Consider the following 20,741-nt stretch of genomic DNA (forward strand, 5'->3'; position numbering starts at 1 on the left):
TTTTCGTGATTCACACCAAAATATATAGAAAACGACTTAATTTTGTTCTTACCGATGCAAGCCATACTCGATTCAATTGTATACCTGATTGACAACAGGGCTATGTATATTATTTTCGCTAACGGAATGGCTTTATTTGCATCTTCCTGAACAAAACTTTGAAGTAACGGTATGTTTGGAACGAACATAAAAAAAATTGCCCAGGAAGGGAGGGGGTGGCTAGCCACCCTATTCACCCCCTAGATCTGCCACTGAGCCAATAATTGGGCTCTGTCGCTACAAAGATTTCAAACCTTCATAAAGCCTACTGACTTTACGTTGCACCTCAAGTAAAACAGTTGTGCTTATTATTAAAATTACTTTCATTTTTTAAAACCATTATTTTGATATTTATTTCTTTATTTGACAGATGTGCAGCAAACCCGAAGGGGAAGGTGTAATATCACAGATCTGTGACGTCTTCCTACGATCTCTGTCCCACTCTAGTCTCACTCACAAGTGTGCAAGTTTAGTGAAGCAGGCACATTTGCTGGTAATGTTTGTTTGTGGGTTTTGTTTTTTTATGATTGGAAAAAAAACTCCATACAGATTCAGGATTTCAGCACATTGTTTTAACACATAGTCTTGAGTTTGAGAAATTTAATTCTGTATAGTGTAGATAGCAGCAATTGACTTTACAACACTTAACACGGCCTGTAGTGAATGCACGTCATTTGTCGTGTCCACATTACAACACTTAACATGGCCTGTAGTGAATGCACGTCATTTGTCGTGTCCACATTACAACACTTAACATGGCCTGTAGTGAATGCACGTCATTTGTCGTGTCCACATTACAACACTTAACATGGCCTGTAGTGAATGCACGTCATTTGTCGTGTCCACATTACAACACTTAACATGGCCTGTAGTGAATGCACGTCATTTGTCGTGTCCACATTACAACACTTAACATGGCCTGTAGTGAATGCACGTCATTTGTCGTGTCCACATTACTGGATTAAGGCACAGACTCTAGTTTCAATCTGAAAATTAACACCAAGCTTGGTTAATCTACAAACCTGCAACACATCTGGATACGGTTATAACAGAAAGAAGCTAAAATTTGTAATGTTAAATTAACACCAAGCTTGGTTAATCTACAAACCTGCAACACATCTGGATACGGTTATAACAGAAAGAAGCTAAAATTTGTAATGTTAAATTAACACCAAGCTTGGTTAATCTACAAACCTGCAACACATCTGGATATGGTTATAACAGAAAGAAGCTAAAATTTGTATTGTTAAATGGGGACATATACCGTCTACAAATAACTAGAGCTCGTCTCGATAACCATTACTTCTCAGATGAACATGCATTTTGTAGATTATGCATTTCGGGGCATTAATGAAACCTGGATGACCAGTACCACTTTAGGTGTATGAAAATAAATATTCTAAATAATAAAATGCAAGTACTTCTAACTTAAGTGATCAAAAACGGCTTTAAAAGTGAAAAATATTTTGTAATGTTTATAAACTAGGGTCTGTAATTTTCAGAGAACTTTCTTAAAGAATGCAAGTAGTTTACAACACACTGGAGGTTGGAGGAGTCTGGTTAGGGTCTGCTTAAGAGCTGATATGATTATTGTAACTGGACTCGTAAACCAAGCTAAGTTAAAGTCATGACAGGAGACTACCTATAAAGAAATACTCGAATGTGTTTAGCTTTACAATTAGCAAACGTCATCACTGAACCAAGTTTCCAAAGTGAATTAAATTTGTCATTTTGAACCTACTTTTTTCAACCTCAGATTGTAAGCAAGTAATTAACAACATTATTTTCTTGCATGTAATACATTTCTATTTTTAGGGGACATCCCAGTGAGCCTTATAATTACCCTCATAAAATGTACACGTAAACTTAATTAATATTTTTGAAAACCCTACTTAGAGATTGTTGATGTCATTAATAATAATGTCCAACAGGTTTTAAAAATATTCAGAAATAAAACATGTGCACTTTACTTACTGTATTTGATTGGAAATAAGCCATGGGGGTCCCAGACAACTCATTAGGAGCTTAGCATAGGCTTGGCTTTTTCTCAGACAAGGGGCCAGGTTTTTTGTTTTTTTTAAATTAAAAAAATTAATAATGATTAAATGAACCAGGAAGGAAACCAAAAACGTTTAGTTAATTGATTTTTAAAAATGTATTACTAATGTCTAATTATCACAAACATACATAAAGTACAGTTTAACTTCCTGTGTTACAGTTACTTACCACTGCAGTTTAGTTACATCAACATTTAATGCTGAGAAATTAAGACTAACAAAAAACAGCAAGTAACAACACACTGGCATTCTATAGTCCATCCCACAGGGAATGCCTTTTTTCATACTATAAAATTTCCTACAAGTTATTTATTTCTGAGCTGATTGATTTGTGAATTGCACATAAAAACAAGTGTGTGGGTTTTTCTCCAAAACACTTTTACTTTTCTTCTTATGTTAAACCAAAAAACAAAAGAACATTTTTATACAGTGATAGGACGGACTATAAGTGCCTACATGTTTGTTTCCGATAGACAGAAGAAAAAGTTTGTTTTGTTTAACGACCCCACTAGAGCACATTGATTAATTACTCATTGGCTATTGGATGTCATTTGATAATTTTTTGACATAGTCTTAGAAAGGAAACCCACTATATTTTTCCATTAGTAGCAAGGGATCTGTTATATGCACCATCCCACAGACCGAATAGCACATATTACAGCCTTTGGTATGCCAGTTGTGGTGCACTGGCTGAAACGAGAAATAGCCCAATAGGTGCACTGTGCACTGATGGGGATCGATCCCAAACTGACTGTGCCGACAGACCGAGACATCTGTGAGTGTGTGTGTAGGAGACTCTTACAACCAATCCAGAAGCCGTGATCGTCGGTGTATAACCACTAAAACTGTAGTGTCCACGCCATAGAAATTGTTAGTTAATTACGTGCTGTACTCTCTTCACAGCTAAGTCATTGCATTTGTTCGTTATAATAATTAGGTATTTGTCCTACTTAGCATTAACGAGTTATCTTGATCAAAGCGTGTCCCACTGTGGTTTCAGAAATAGACATTGGTTTTAGTTCAGACCTGGACTTTGATAAATCAAAGAAACACTGCAGACATGAAAGTGAAAACAATGTTATATATTGTTAGACTGTTAAATGTAACTGGTGGTAATAAGATGTTATGTTTGCAGGCTGTCAAGTGTCACTATTAATTATCCCCTGCTTTTCCTACTTTTCCCTACTTTTTCATTTGGCTCCAACATTTTCCTTATTTTTTTAAATTTGAGACATAATGTTTTTTTTTAGATAAATAGATAATTATTGAAAATTGTAAAAGTATATTTTTAGATTTTGCTAAAAATTATGATGGATCTAGACTGGCTTCCTCTTGAAGAGACTTGAGATTGAAATGTCATTGTGTTGTCTGTCTGCTTGCTGCCTGCTGCTATCAGTTTAGGTGGATGGCACCAGGGTGTGCACTTGGGATTTATTTTTTACTTGCCATTCGGGTGAGTCATATGTCAGCACTTTGATTTGCCTGTGCAATATTAAAGTCGCTTAAATTTTATTTAAACAAATATTTTAAAAACCTGCCCCCTCTAGAAACTGTACCCTCTTCCCCACCACACACCAACCCCTGCAGTTGCCCGCGGCATTCGGCAATACTGTGGAGATTTCTGCAAAGTTTTTCATTCTCTGTGGCATTTCTTTTGCCGTGGACTATATTGGAATTTTTTTCAAGATACATTTTTTTCTTATTGTTAGAAATAAATGATACTTTGTGAACTGAAAACAGATTGAAAGTAAATATTTAAACAGTAACTGCACCGTTATTACTAAGTATCTGAATCTCATCATCATCGGGTATGATCGTAAATACATGTAAATTACCTGCATAAAGCAAGTATCAACTAGGTCGTTGAACTCGGTTGACTGTTCATAGCACATGCAATGCAGGGACCACTGGATTGCGGGGGTGGGGTGGGGGAGGCTGTCAGACCTTTCATACAGACCTCAAATAGACTTACTGAAGTGTGTCCCTGTGAGTGTGACAGACACATTTTCTTAATTGCAGGGTTACACACACACTCGAGATATCGTTCATACAGACCTCAAATAGACTTACTGAAGTGTCTCTGTGAATGTGACAGACACATTTTCTTAATTGCAGGGTTACACACACACTCGAGATATCGTTCATACAGACCTCAAATAGACTTACTGAAGTGTGTCTCTGTGAATGTGACAGACACATTTTCTTAATTGCAGGGTTACACACACACTCGAGATATCGTTCATACAGACCTCAAATAGACTTACTAAAGTGTGTCCCTGTGAATGTGACAGACACATTTTCTTAATTGCAGGGTTACACACACACTCGAGATATCGTTCATACAGACCGGTATTTAATTTTCTCGTCTAACAAAAAGTGTTACAAATTACAGTGATGCTTTCTTTTTCTTTCTTTTTTTCTCACTTCCACTCTGTGTAGAATAGTTAGAAATCACTACCATGGGATGATAATACCAATTAAGTAACTACGTTTCTCACTTCCACTCTGTGTAGAATAGTTAGAAATCACTACCATGGGATGATAATACAAATTAAATAACGACGTTTCTCACTTCCACTCTGTGTAGAATAGTTAGAAATCACTACCATGGGATGATAATACCAATTAAGTAACTACGTTTCTCACTTCCACTCTGTGTAGAATAGTTAGAAATCACTACCATGGGATGATAATACCAATTAAGTAACGACGTTTCTCACTTCCACTCTGTGTAGAACAGTTAGAAATCACTACCATGGGATGATAATACCAATTAAGTAACGACGTTTCTCACTTCCACTCTGTGTAGAATAGTTAGAAATCACTACCATGGGATGATAATACCAATTAAGTAACGACGTTTCTCACTTCCACTCTGTGTAGAATAGTTAGAAATCACTACCATGGGATGATAATACAAATTAAGTAATGACGTTTCGCTTCTGGAAAGCAATTACTAGAATTAGCACATGCTTAGCCACGCTTGTGTGCTTATTACCTGATTACCTGGTAGGTGTTGTACTTCTGACACCTAACAATTAGAGATGTTTTGACAACAGCTATTGCACAACTGTTGTGCTTTATTCAGTTTAATTCTTTATTAGTCTTGAGTTTATTATTATTATTTTTAACAATTTCCTAGCTGCTGGCATAACCTAAAGTAAATCTACAATATTATACGTGTATACAAAGTATATAAATATATAAGTTAATATAAGCACATATAGAAAGAATATAAATATGCATACCAAGTACATAAGTACATAAACATATATACCAAGTATATAAAAAAAATTTAAAGTTATTAAAAATTCATTATTTACTGTACACATATTCTGATTTTACATATTTCTTTCAAATAACGTTGGTCTATAGATAATGTTAAATAACTGCAATGTAAATTCATTTAATAAAAATTAATATAAATTCCACTTGGACGTTGTTCGTGCTCTACTGTAACAATGTATAAATATGTTGACCTGTCTATGTTAAGACAATTACAAAAGATAAGTATTACATATATGCTTAATACAGTTAGTTATTGTCTTTAAAAAAATACATTTAAGAATGGATTGTAAAAAAGATCCTTGAAAAGGACATGGAAAATGCGCATTGCATACACCGAAACAAGCTCCCCAATAACACTGCGAACTGCACAATAAAAACTTTAAATCCTGTGTTATCACGGTTTTACAATTTTATTTTATTTTGAAATCAGATTACTGTCATACAAATAATTACAACAGCACATGATCAAACGATGTAAGCATTTGGACACAATGGGTATGCTACTTGGGCAATTGTAAAAATCAGAATAGGCCTAATCGGAATTCCAAAAGAGTGACACATTCAAATTGGACTGGATTCCAACACTTCCAGACCTGGAGGTGGTGTTGGCAGAATCAACGATGGAGCTATTTTCAGCAACCACATAGGACTTTTGTTTCAATTTGGCTCATTGGTTTGATGTTATTAATAGTTCCCACTGAATTCCGATCACCCAATCGAGCACCCCTAATGTAGCTGCATGCTGGTAAAAAAAATCGGCCGAAATGTTCTGAATACTTTTTATTTTAAAGCCGCACACCCTAGTTCCATCCAGCGAAAATAAATTATAATTTGGTTAATCTACAAACCTGTAACACACTTAGATCACGTTTTTATCAAATGGAGTGAAAAAGCAGGTTTTATATCGATAAATACCATGGGGAACCCCCATGTCCCAATTGCTTGAAATAATTTTGAAAGTTAGTATTCTGATGTCACCGGTAGATGTCGCTCGAAGCACAACAATGCCTACCTCAGACAAATTTCACAGACTTAGGGTGCGTTTCTTTCACCTCTCCTGGACATGTTCCAACTGTTTTGTCCTGGTTGTATCCCCTCTCCAGATATCGTAAGACTTAGCAAAATTATTGGTTTTAAGGGTTTGTAACGTTTTGTATTGAGACACTTACTTGTCTGAACGTTATTGTTACTGACGAACTGTGAAGAAAAATCTCACAAATGAACAACAACAAATCGGATGTTGATTGCGCGAACCGTGCAAGAGAAAACAAAACGAACCAAAATGATAACGGTCACGTGGTATACCAACGTCTGTGACATTGAAATGGAAATATCCCCTCTAAAAATAGATTAGACCTTGTCTGCTCAACGGTTTTTTCTCAGAGGCCCGTGCCATTTTATGAAATACGAAAAATGCATTTTGTGGTATTGCAAAAACCAGGATTACCAAAAAACACTTCAGGTGAATGGAAATGTATATTCTAAATAATAAAGGGTAAGTAAAGTGCAATTTTATTTGTGAAAAAATGGGTTTAATAGCGAAAAACAACGCCGTAATGGTTAACAACTAGCCGTAACTAGGGTGTGTCCCTTTAATCAGGGGTGGGAATTCTCCTCGGATCATCTGTTTTCCTCTCGTAGAACATTGCATTTCATCGCATTTTAATCATCCTTTCCTCCAAAATATGTCAGATGGCACAGATTTTAACCTAGGATTTCAAGAATTTCTGGGACCCCTCTAGATTTCCTCTTTTTTACAGTTCACCAATTCCCACCCCTGTTTAATAGACTGGTTGACCCTCAAATGTTCCCAGAAAACACATAATGGTATTGCTGCATATTATACATACTGGAGAACCAGTCAAATTGAATTATTATCAAAACTAACGTTCTGGTTGTTATTATCATTACATTTTGGACATTATGAAATGAATGCAAAAAATGTTGGTCGCGACTCATGATACGGTTTTGATTTGCCCGATGCTGTTTTTACTCGCCTGGGGCGACCGGGCGACCATAAAATGCAAACCTTGTGGCACTGATCATATTTGGTCTCAAGTTCTCTTCAAGATGTCTCAAGCCAGAAGATTCTATTATAAACCGGGAGCCCAGAGAGTTTTAATTAGCATTGCGAGTACAAAAAGTCTGAGGCCTGAAATATGTAGGTGTGGGCTGTGGGACCCCCAAACGGCCATTCTTAAGTGTCATCTCCTGTACCAATCCGAGGGGCCGCCCCTCAAAATACCCCAAATTTTAAGTTTAATTAGCATGGTTGAGTACACCAATCAAACCTACACCAAAATGTTCTCTGTTAATGTACTAATTAAGATCTACCATTCTTAAGTGTCATCTCCTGTACTTAGTCCACTTAAGAACGCCCCTAATTAGCACTAATTAGAAGTTTAATTAGGTTGGTTGAGTACATCAACGAAACTGATGCCAAAATATTCTTTAGGGTACCCTGACTAAGGATCAGTGATTCTTAAGTGTCAAAACCTGTACTGAATCCACTTAAGAACGGGTCAAAGTCCATCCAATTTCAGGTTTAATTAGCACGATCTAGTACATCAACAAAACTAACGTTACAATTTTCTCTGTTGATGTACACATTAAGATCCTCCACCATTCTTAAGTGTCAACTCCTGTACTTAATCCACTTAAGACTGCCACTAATTAGCGCTAATTAGAAGATTAATTAGCATGACTGAGTACATCAACGAAACTGATGCCAAAATATTCCTTGGGGTACCCCCACTAAGGATCAATGATTTTTAAATATCAACCTCTGTACTGAATTCACTTAAGATCAAAGGTAACAATTTGGCCAATATTAGGTTTATTAACATTCACGAGTACATCAAAACATTAATATGTTCTCTGTTGGTATGGTAAACAAGATCCGTCATTCTTAATGTCAACTCCTGTAGTTAGTCCACTTTAAATGCAATGAGCGAGAAATGAAAATGTATGATTAATATAACTAAATAGTTTTCTATTTGATTGTAATATTACATGAATATGATGATATGACTATTTCCACATTTGAACAATGAAAGATTACATTTACTTGATCTTCTCATTGCCTTTAATTCTCAGTGTGAGTGTTATAGCAGTGATACTTTTTGTATGAACTGTTGTAATAGTTATACGTACTTGTTCCATTGTTTTCACCAGTGTCTAGTGAAATTCTGAGTGTACTATTAGTTGAACAGTGAAAAGCATGATATACCAAACTTAAGATACAAGCTAGTTCACAGGGTCCATAGGTGATAGTTCTGGGTGATGTAATGGCCACTCATTTGAATAATCAATTTTGGAGAATTTTGTCCAAGCTGCAAGCCACATGATATACTTTCGATTCTGTGCAAAAACACATGAAATAAAAGTGGGATTTCTCCAAAACCACAGCAAATAAAGAATGTGAGTATATGATTATACTAAATGCAGTCGAACTCCACGACTAGGTCAAAACGAAAAGTGTGTCCCTAAATCTAAAATAAGTTATTGATGTGATCAAAATTCAACTCAAGGTTCATTTTTCTGATTAGTCACCAGACAGAAAGAAAATTATTGATCAAAACAGAACTTGAGTTCCAGTCTGGTTCCATTTCATTGCCTGCCTAAACAACTTTCACCTTCCTTAATCTTCATCCTCAAAAAGGACTACCTCATTATCAGATGATACTGTCATGTCATCCTCTCGATGCTCTCATCATCAACAATCCCGTTTTCATCTGGAATGAAGGTTTCTGGCAGTTGTATCAGTGAGATCAGCATTCACCCACATTTGTGAAACAAAGGATGCATGTTTTATATGCATGGTTAGCTCTGCTTCACATGGTGAAATGGCACTTGCAATTATGGCCTTCAGCTTCTCCAACGGATTAGCAAATGGTCTCAACTTTCCCTTGCGAACAAATGATCCAGTGTAGTCACTACCGGTGAATGCATGGAATCCTGGTAGTGCTGCACATATCTGAGGGTTAAGTATCTGGTAAATAGTGATTATATTGGTATATCTGTGGTTATTTTTGGCAGCTGTACTAACATCAATCCACAGTGGCGACTCAAACTTTCTGCAGTCATACAGCATGACGACTGCTATGCCAGTATCTCCTTTTACCCCAGTCTTGTGAGTGTCATCAACTGCTTTTGCATGAAGGCATATCTTGGTATCTGCCTCCTTGTGGTTATGTCTAAGGTCATCGACCACTTCCTACTTGAGAACTCCATCTACAACTTTGCCAGGAACTGTGGTAGTTGGGTTTTGAATGATATCGATTTCAAGTCATCACTATTGACCTGTGGTTTCCTTTGTTCAGGTCCTGTTATCAAAAACTCCTTGTTATCTGCTCAACATAAGCACAGGGAAGGCTGCCAGTGACAAGATTCGGGAAAGTCAGCTCAGCGTTCCAGAAAATGGACAGTCACACCACCGAGAATTCCTAGTCCTGCATTAGTGACCTCAACAAATTTGAAGAGAAGATAAAGTCCTTTACAAATGATTGTGTGAAGAATCAAAGAGCTAAAAACCACATAATAGCTGAACTTAAGAGTACAGGATATCTTATGGTTCACCTGGTGTTACTAGCAACCAAACGGAATCTGGACTTGCCATTCATATTTGAATATTCACTCACACCTGTACCATTGTCAATGTGCAGTACAGATGGAAAAATGGCAAAAAACGAAAAAAGCGCTCCCTTCCATTTATTGGAATCAGAGGTGAAAGATGGAAAAGGCCACCCCGAATTCACACGTGTATGCATTGTAGAGGCCAATTTCTCCTTCATACATTACCTCACTGTCTACCGTCAACTTACGGAGGACTTGCAAGAAACATTCTGATGACACATATTCCAGGCCTCAGACCTTTTGTACTCGCAATGCTAATTAAACCTCTCTGGGCTCCCGGACTATTAGTGATGTAACAGTGAAATAAGAATTTAGACAAGTGGCAAGCTTATTAGAAAAATCCCTACTTTTTTGGTAAACATTCCTACTTTTCCCTTCTTTCCCCCTACTGTTTTTTTCTGCTAGTGCCCTATTTTTACCCTACTTTTTTCATACAGGTCACTTGACAGCCTACATGTGTTTAATAAATTATTTACAGTGTTCCTACAGAAGGTATGACCTTTTAAATGAACTGAGCAAACTTGCATTTTCGATTTGTTTTGATTTGACGGGGCTGGGGATGGGGTTATTTACGAATAAGGGCCTAATTTCTTTAATGCAAATGCCTTGAAAAAAGGTAGCGGGCTTTTATTCAAAGACATCCATGCATAGCCAATTTCCAGTCAAATATGGTAATCAATAACCTTTACAAAAATTTTGATTTTGTTTGTTTGTTTTCTTTTCAATATTGCGATAGCAACTTAAATACGAACACTAGTCAAAATCAATACACTGAATGTGTTCGATGGTTAATTGTTATTAACCATGTTCTAGCGTTCACAGAATCAAGATAATTGACTCATGTGAATGTTGACAGCTGTTTATGAAGACTGATTAGGTTCCGACTACAGTCGAGCATGGAAGGGAAAAAGTTAATTGAAGAATTTTCACCAATATTTAAAACGTGAAGAAGATAACATTGTGTTGATTGTTAGATTGTTGTGTTGCAAATACTATTCAAATTATGTAGGTCATATGTTAATGGAGAATTTCTAAAACCTAGTGGTTTACATTACATACTTCTTACCTTTTGATGAGTATTGTTCTTTTGGAAAGTAAATTTTATAGAGTATAGGACTCTCTTCACGGGGAAAACGAACAAATTGATCAAAGCTATAGCTAAAGGATGTTACAGTATGAAAATGTAACAATGTTTGGTTCCAGAATGTTAATAAAGTATGATAAAGGATGTTACATTATGAAAATGTAACAATGTTTGGTTCCAGAATGTTAATAAAGGATGTTACAGTATGAAAATACAGAGCTGCCAACTTGTACGCTTTGGACGTAGTTTGCTACGCTTAGTCGACGTTTGCTACGCTGCTATGCTCATGCCCAAATTGTTACGCTCAGTTGAAAAAAAATCCAGTATGATACGCTAATGAAAACCAGTAATAACTTTTGCAACAGATAAACATAACTGGATGATTAGTGTATTTGGCCAAAGTGTCTACTAACGAATTGTTTCATCTTTATCACAAATTATAGGTCTACTGTACAGTCGAAAAGCGGGCGATTTCTGGCAATTATACTAAAAATTGGACGTAATCTTGGAATACAGTAACTAAAAACTGAATTCCTCATTTCTGTGGGTTTTTAAAAATTATTATTCCAACATATAAAAGTATAATTTGCGGATTAAGAACCATTGTAAAACAGTTATAGTAAGATGTATTCAATAACAGACATGTAGTTTTACTGTAGGCCGACCCCAGTGTCTCATACTATAAAACCTTCAAAGAACTGTTCTTTAGTTATGTTACGCTTGCATGCCATGAATATAGAAAATTGCATGTGAACGTATGCCAGTTACGAATAGAGTAATTTTAATTTTAACTTGAAATAAGAATATAAGCATTCAAATTTAGCATTGATCACAATCTAATTAAACTTAGCTCCACTATTACATGTGGATCTAACACCAGCCAGTTGGAGCTCATGTCCACCAATCAAAACCTTACTTGCAGAATCATGCCAGTGATTTAAAAATAATTTGAAAACATTCCGAATTATCCTGAGGGTATACGATATGTTTCATGTGAATTATGAATGCCTTATTTAGACCAGTAGAACTAATTTTAATCGGATTGCTAACAACACTGCGTAGTCCCCAATGTCCATGTAACATTTCGTCTGTAAATAATAATTTAAATATTGACCAATCACACTTCGCCTTTTATAACGTTATTTGGGAGCATACAAATTCTAAAAATATCGGGCGAGTCTATTTTAGTGGCCGCAGTACAGCGAACCATACCAATACGTACGGGGTGGGTTATCAGTCTTCAATTTTACATTAAAAATTATTTATTTATTTATAAAAAAAAACCATAACTAAATCAGTCTTCAGTTTTATATTACAAAGTATTTATTTTATAAAATAAAACATGTTTTAAGGCATTCGTAATTCACACGAAACATGTTGTATACCCTCAGGATAATTCGGAATGTTTTCAAATTATTTTTAAATCACTGGCATGATTCTGCAAGTAAGGTTTTGATTGGTGGACATGAGCTCCAACTGGCTGGTGTTAGATCCACATGTAATAGTGGAGCTAATTTTAATTAGATTGCATTGATCACATCATCGCACAACAGTTAATTTTGGGTTTATTGTATTTCGATACTGTTTTAAAAACAAAATTCTGGTTATTCATAATCCTGTTCAAATCGCCCGACCTTTTTGACAACATTCGGTACATTTCGGGTATGTCTGTATCCTTTAGCCGACGACAAGCGTTATCTATGCTAAAAATAGCATGACCCAGTCTTTTGCGTTTAATATGACGTAATTTGGTGTTTTCTTTTGCTGTTGTTTATAACATTCGGCCATGCTACGCTAAAATATCGTTTGCTACACTCAGCTTGTCATAAATGCTACTCTCACTTGTGGCTAGGGGTTGGCAGCTCTCAAAATGTAAAATTGTTTGGTACTAGGGTGTTGATTAAGGATGATAAAGGATGTTACATTATGAAAATGTAACAACGTTTGGTAATATGATATTAATTAAGGATGATAAAGGATGTTACAGTATGAAAATGTAACAGTCTTTGGTACTAGGATATTAATCAAGATTGTTACAGTATGAAAATTCCTTTTTTTCTCTCTTTTTTTCGCACTTTTGACCAGTTTCATTTTTTTTTTTTTTTTTTTTTTTTTTTTTTTTTTTTTAGCGAAACCATATTTTTTCTCTTCACACCATTTGCTCCAGATGACTTGCTATGAGGCATATTGTGATATCTGTGGCATAGTCATTGAAATCTGAATATGCAGATGGGATGCATGGTTACAGGCTTCCAGTTATTAATTTTCACAATGCAATATAAAATCCTCCTATTTATAATTTCTGAATTTCTGGATATGTTTCTGTTTTTTGGTAATATCTGATCTTGTTGAATGCTCAAAACTAGAAAAAACTCCCACAAAAAAACCCTGCTAAATTGGGTGGGTGGGTGGGTGTTTGTGCAAATATCTTACATGTTCCACATTTCTCATCACGTCTAAATTGTACGAAGTCAGGCTGAAGCTATTAGGGTTACTTCTGATATACTGGTGCATGGTGTCTAAGGAAGTAGGTTCATTTGTAGGTTGTACTTTGCTTACCGTAACAAGTATTCTATTAAATGTGCACACCTGCAGTATCATAATTATTTGACATATTTCTACCAATTCAGTTAGCACACAGCTACTAAATCCAGCTATATTATCCAGTTGATCTACCAAGAGAAAACTAATTTAAAAAATAGTGTCCATACCCACATTCAGTCACATGCACACACACACTGTCATTGCTGCTGTTTTTGATGGTGTCACTGGGTCAGCAATGTCTTCTTGTGGGTTTTTTTCAGTCAACACCCCTGTCATTTCAGAGTTAAAATTTGACCTTGTAACTTGTATTATTCAATAGCATAAAAGGAATACTGCATTGGGTTGCTTTTTAAAAGTCTTACTCCAAAGAACCAAATTCAACCACTGCATTGTCTGAATAAAAAGTGGTGGATTGGGATGGCTATAAAGGTGTTGGGAGGCCATCTTAAAACAAAATAAGTGCCTATTTCATTCCTATGATATACACATTGTCTTATTTTCCTGTATTATTATCTTTTCAATGGTTTTCTATTTCCATATTTAGTTTTTTGAGATGGCTCACTCACTTGACCCAATATTCTCTATTTTGGGACATTTACTTTTGGGCAAAATTCCTATTTTAACTCTATTTTCAGGCAAAATTTTGTTCCTATTTTCCTATTTTTTTGACCCACTGCCTCACTTGACGGCCTGTATGTGAGGTAAGTTACAGCTGTTTGTTTTCAGGACAAACCGTTCTTCATGGAGTCTGCTCAACCAGAGCTGATTGCTGCGGCTAAACAGAATCTCAGAAGACTTCTATCCAGTGGCATCTTAGTTGTTCAAGAACCAAGTTAACACTTGTATCCAGTGGCATCTTAGTTGTTCAAGAACCAAGTTAACACGTCTGTCCAGTGGCATCTTAGTTGTTCAAGAACCATGTTAACACATATGTCCAGTGGCATCTTAGTTGTTCAAGAACCAAGTTAACACTTCTATCCAGTGGCATCTTAGTTATTCAAGAACCAAGTTAACACTTCTGTTCAGTGGCATCTTAGTTGTTCAAGAACCAAGTTAACACTTCTATCCAGTGGCATCTTAGTTGTTCAAGAACCAAGTTAACACGTCTGTCCAGTGGCATCTTAGTTGTTCAAGAACCAAGTTAACACGTCTGTCCAGTGACATCTTAGTTGTTCAAGAACCAAGTTAACACATTGCTCACCCAAAACTTGATAAGAACCAAGTTAACACATTGGTTGCACCACCCTGAAAACTGTTGATAAAAACCAAGTTAACACATTGCTGGCACCACCCTGGAAACAATTGATAAGAACCATGTTAACACATTGCTTGCACTACCCTGAAGAGTACTGATAAGATCCAAGTTAACACATTGCTTGCATTTTCCTGAAAACTCGTCAAGAACCAAGTTAACACACTGCTCGCATCATCCCGAAAACTATTGATAAGATACAAGTTGACACATTACTCGCATCACCCTGAAAACTCATCAAGAACCAAGTTAACACATTGCTCACACCACCCTGAAAATTATTGTCAAGAGCCAAGTTGACACACTGCTCGCATCATCCTGAAAACTATTGATAAGATACAAGTTGACACATTACTCGTATCACCCTGAAAACTAACCAAGAACCAAGTTAACACATTGCTCACACCACCCTAAAAACTATCAATAAACAGCAAGTCAACACATTGCTTGCACCACCCTGAAAACTATTGATAAGAACCACGTTAACACATTGCTCACATGACCCTGAAAACTATCGTCAAGAACTAAGTTAGCACATTGCTCGAATCAGCCTCTAAACTATTGATAAGAACCAAGTTAACATATTGCTCGCAATTTCCTGAAAACTATCATCAAGAACCAAGTTAACACATTGCTCGCATCACCCTGAAAACTATAGTCAAGAAACAAGTTAACACATTGCTCAATCATCCTGAAAATTATTGATAAGAACCACATTAACACATTGCTCCAACCACCTTGAAAACTATCGTCAAGAACCAAGTTAACACATTGCTTGCATCACCCTGAAAACTTGATAAGAATCAAGTTAACACATTGCTCGCATCATCCTGAAAACTGTCGTCAAGAACCAAGTCAACACATTGCTTGCATCACCCTGAAAACTCGATAAGAATCAAGTTAACACATTGCTCCCATCACCCTGAAAACTATTGTGAAGAACCAAGTTAGTACATTGCTCGCATCACCCTGAAAATTATTGATAAGAACCACATTAACACATTGCTCGAACCACCTTGAAAACTATTGATAAGAGCCACGTTAGCACATTGTTCGTATCACCCTGAAAACTATTGATAAGAACCACGTTAACAATTCTCGAACCACCCTAAAAACTATTGATAAAAACCAAGTTAGTACATTGCTCGCATCACCCTGAAAATTATTGATTCGAACCACCTTGAAAACTATTGATAAGAGCCACGTTAGCACATTGCTCGCATCACCCTGAAAACTTGATCAGAACCAGTTTGACTCGCTGTTCGTAGGTCGTGTTAAAAACTATATTGTCATGGACCAAGTGACATATTGCTGTTAGGTGACTCCAAAAAGTGTCTTTGTACTGGTCACATTGGGAAGTATATCTTTCAAAACACATATTTATTTATATTAGGTCGCACTGAAGACTATATAGTATCTTTCATGGACGAGTTTGACATATTAATTAATGTTACACTTAAAACATCTTTCAAAAATCAATCTTAGACTACACCAAAAACATATGTAATTCATGTTTTTTAGGGGAGAGCAAGGAGGGACCAGAACACTTCCCTCTTGCTCAGAAACAAAGAACAACCCCCTTCACCTCAACCCCCAAAACAAACAAAAAACCCAACAAAATTATTAAATAATATATTTTATTATATAAGATTTCTAGTTTATGGTATTTGACTGACAGTATTATTTATTAATTCTTGTGTATTTTCTTAATATATTTTAGCACATAAAAGATGTTAATTTGTTTCTGTTGCTATACTTATGAAGAAATTATGCTGAATAAAACCCGAGGAAACAAAGAGTTGTATTTCTGTTATAGATCAGAGCGTCTGCCATTTCTGGAAACGAAGGAGGTTTGTGTAACTGAATGTTCGTGGTTGTGTTAGAATGGGTCCCCTCACAATGGTGACCAACACCACTACCCTCAAAACAAACATCACAGTTCTTGGTCGTGTCAGAATGGATCACTTCGCAGTGACCTTAACACCACTACACCCAAAACAAACGTCACTGTACTTGGTTGTGTCAGAATAGGTCCCCTCACAATGGTGATCAAGTCCACTACCCCCAATACAAAAATCACAGTTTTTGGTTGTGTCAGAATAGGTAACCTTGCAATGACTTTAACACCACTACCCTCAAAACAGACATCACAGGCATCTGTTGTATCAGAATGGGTCCTCTCACAATGGTGATCAACTCCACTACACCTAAAACAGAAATCACAGTCATCTGGTGTGTCAGAGTGGATCCCCTCACAATGGCGATCAACTCCACAACACCTAAAACAAATCGGTCATCTGGTGTGTCAGAATGGGTCCCCTCACAATGGTGGTCAAACGACCAAATACGCATAACAACGCCCGAGGGGGGGGGGGGGGGGGGATCTGGACGTTCGTAGAACACAACTTCATTGCTGGGCGCTCCGAGTAGGAATATAGCTGGTTGAAACCGGTTTTGAATGAATGAATGCATGAATGAATGTTTAACGACAATCCAGCACAAAAATACGCTAAAGCTATTGGGTGTCACAAAAGGTAAGTATATGAAAGTGAACCGGTTTTGAAGGGTTGTGGGTCAGATGTACCGATTCTGTGCCGAGGACAGGTGGATCCAGTGATCTATATAATTGCTTTAAAATAATGGAGAATAAAGTGGGAATATCCTGATATTTATTATGTACATACGTACATATATATACATTTTAGTTGATACTATATATTGCATTGTTACGTGTTTGTATGTTCATTATATTGTATGCTGCACCATGGGGTGAATTGATTTGGATTTAGTGAATTGACAAGTCTGTGCAAAGTATGCCTTGTGACACCAACACGCCAGGCAGCATTGCCGATACTGATGCGTACTTGAGGCACTCCATCTGCTCTCTGGCGGATATTTGGGATCAAGCGTGGTATGGTCAAAAGGATACATTATTATATACATAATTAGTTATTTTTAAACTGTTGGACCTGTATTATAAGCAATCAAGATAAAAACTAGGCACACATGCAAAGTAGACATTCCCAGTATATGTGGAAATCATGCATTTACCCTGCCTGCATTCCGACACAGCATGCACATGCAGTATGTGCTGTAGCGGGGGAAATACACTCGGATGTGTTTTAGAACATTGAGGTACAATATGTAGAAATACATTTAACGTGTATACTTTCTCTTCTTTTTTGTTTTGTTGAGTATAATAAAACTTGGGCTATATGGTTCATTCATGGCCTTGACCATGTGTTTATACTTTTACGATTTGAAATCCACGATGCACTGACCTCTGATTGGCTGAGACATTTTTGTACTTCTTCTCAAGTTCCACCAGGAAAATTCCTTACTTTGGCCCAAATGATCTGCTCATGGCCCTAACCAATCTGAACGACAAAACCGTATTCTGATCTCAAAATTGTATCTCTGCACACGGCACAGTCGAAAGAACGTTAGGCAAAGTCGTGATTGCTTTCATTCCTCTAAGAGATAGGACAACGTGTTTTCCTCTCTCAGTATCCGTGTTGTCCTTAACCATATGTCCGACGCTCATATAACGGTAAATAAAATGTGCTGAGTGCGTCGTTAAATAAAAAAAATTCCTTCCTAACAGATAGTAACGGGCTATCTCATCATCCCTCCTGCACCGCCCATAATAGGGCAGCCACTCCCAAGATCAGCTGTGATGGCACGCACTCACGAATCACTGTAAAAACGGTGATGACATCAGGTGTACGCGAAAGATGAGCATATCCTGCCCCACCTGTGGTACCTGTGATGAGCACAGTCTACAGTCATCAAGTCGATAGTTGAAATGTACAGGACTTTGACCAACAAGATTAAAAGGCCGGTACAAGGTCAAAATACGGTATTGTGTCGGACATCAGTTTAGTCCATACGTGATACGTCTACCATAACAGTGAAGACTTTCATGAGTCCTTGCATGTTATAATCCTGATCAAACAACTTCTGTACCAAAACGATGTGCCGGTCTTTAAGATCGGCATATGATGAGCATACCATAAGGTATCTCAAAGTTGCGAAATATTGACACCAAAGGCTGGAGCAGAAATATTTTTAAAATTTCTTTTTATTCCAGTCCCTCATTTACATGACGGACAACTCATGCTGGGGACAAAACATGTCGTGGACAGCACTATTACATGACATAATTATTCGATTTCAAGTAAACTTTCATATTAATATATGTAAACTATACAAATCATGTAAACAAAACAAGACAAATGATACCACTATGGTTTATAAATGTAATAATAAAAAACTGTTATGGTTTCTGTCAGTCTAGGTTATAGAAGAGAGATTAAATGCGGGAATCAAGATAATAAGTATATAAAAAAAAAATAATAAACTAATAACAATAATTTAAAAAAGAAGAAAAACCTCAGAAAGGACTTTTACACACACACACGCGCGCACGCACACACTAACTAAACGTAGTTACTGTTTAAAAAACCCCTTTATATTTCATATATATGGTAATTTAAAACATTAATTTGCACTGTAGTCTTGCAAAGTTCTGAAATACTGCGATCCTATTTTATTAACATTTCATGTTTTAACTTATGAACTGTTAATGGTGGGCGAAAGGAAGGTGTAACATAAATATAAAGAAACAAACAAACAAACAAACAAAGAAATAACCGAATATTTGAATTATCAAGTTATATTTTCAGAGAATGGTGCATGGACCACTTAGTAAAGAATTTAATGATACTGTTGTTACTGAAGTGTATATGTTTTTCTACAATGTATCTTTGTTTAATTTCACATTTAAAATGTGCAGTGTCTAGCTGTATCTTTTGGACTTTACATCGATATATAAAATATTTTGCTAATGTCCTAATGTTCTTATGTCCGAATATAACAAGTTCAAGAGAGAGTTTTAGGTTAATTATATAATTACAAGATGCCAATAACCAATTTAAAAATGTTTACGTTGAACAGGCGAGTCATCTAAAGATATGTTTGTCTCTAGTTGTATCATTTTCAGTTTCTTTACGTATGACCTGAGTGAATTAATGACTTCGTAGTATTCTAAGAAACACACATTTAATTCGTATAGTTCATTAAAGGGACATTCCTGATTTTACTGCAATTTTTGAGCTGTTATCGACTAACGGATACTTTTAACGATTGTAATTATATATCAAATATATTTTTCTGCATAACATATTAGTGGCTGTATATTAAACGTGTCATTGTTTCTGGTCATTCTAATATTTGTACTAGGTTAAAATATAGTTTTTTCGTACGTACGAAATTATTTGAAGACAAAATCCAGTTTGGGCTACTTAGAAATATTAAGACGACCAGAAACACATTGAATATACAGACACTGATATTCTAAACAAGAAAATGTATTTAATATGTAAGTTTATCGTAGAAATAGTTTATTAGTCGGAAACATTACAATGGAGCAAACTCAGGAATGTCCCTTTAAATTCTTTTAAGTTATAAAATTCACCTTTTTCATTAACAAAATCCCAAATATGAGAAATACCCTTTTCTAGCCACTTCCGTCTTAACAACGTTTTCTTGTTTATTTTATATGGGAATTGTAAAAAAAACTGGTTCTGATAAAAAAAAGTCTTCAACATTGTTACTTTAATAGCTACAGAGAAATCATAGAAAGCAGTAATAAAGTCTTTCCAAAACAAACATATAGCTCTACATGAAGGGAAAATGTACTATTGGAAAGCTAAAGTCAGCCCTTTTATTTAACAGAAGGCCAATGTCGTTCTGAATCGTCGTGTATAGTCTAGGACTATACTCTTCAGGCTGTACAAATGTTGTTATTTCCAGGCCCATTCAAATTCCAAGATGACTGCCA

The 20,741-nt window shown here is 36.1% G+C and overlaps 1 protein-coding gene across 1 annotated transcript in view; it reads left to right on the plus strand.

Moving 5' to 3' along the window:
- Positions 1-15,973, plus strand: part of LOC121378663 (meiosis inhibitor protein 1-like) — a 121,060-nt gene extending 105,087 nt beyond the window's left edge. The window contains exons 29-30 of the mRNA XM_041506942.1: positions 410-532; positions 14,374-15,973. Of these exons, the coding sequence (XP_041362876.1) occupies positions 410-532; positions 14,374-14,484 (234 nt within the window). The 3' untranslated portion in view covers positions 14,485-15,973. The remainder of the gene's footprint in view (positions 1-409; positions 533-14,373) is intronic.
- Positions 15,974-20,741: the final 4,768 nt, after the last annotated feature.

This window comes from Gigantopelta aegis, chromosome 8 (assembly GCF_016097555.1).
Source record: "Gigantopelta aegis isolate Gae_Host chromosome 8, Gae_host_genome, whole genome shotgun sequence".
Lineage (NCBI taxonomy): Eukaryota > Metazoa > Mollusca > Gastropoda > Neomphalida > Peltospiridae > Gigantopelta > Gigantopelta aegis.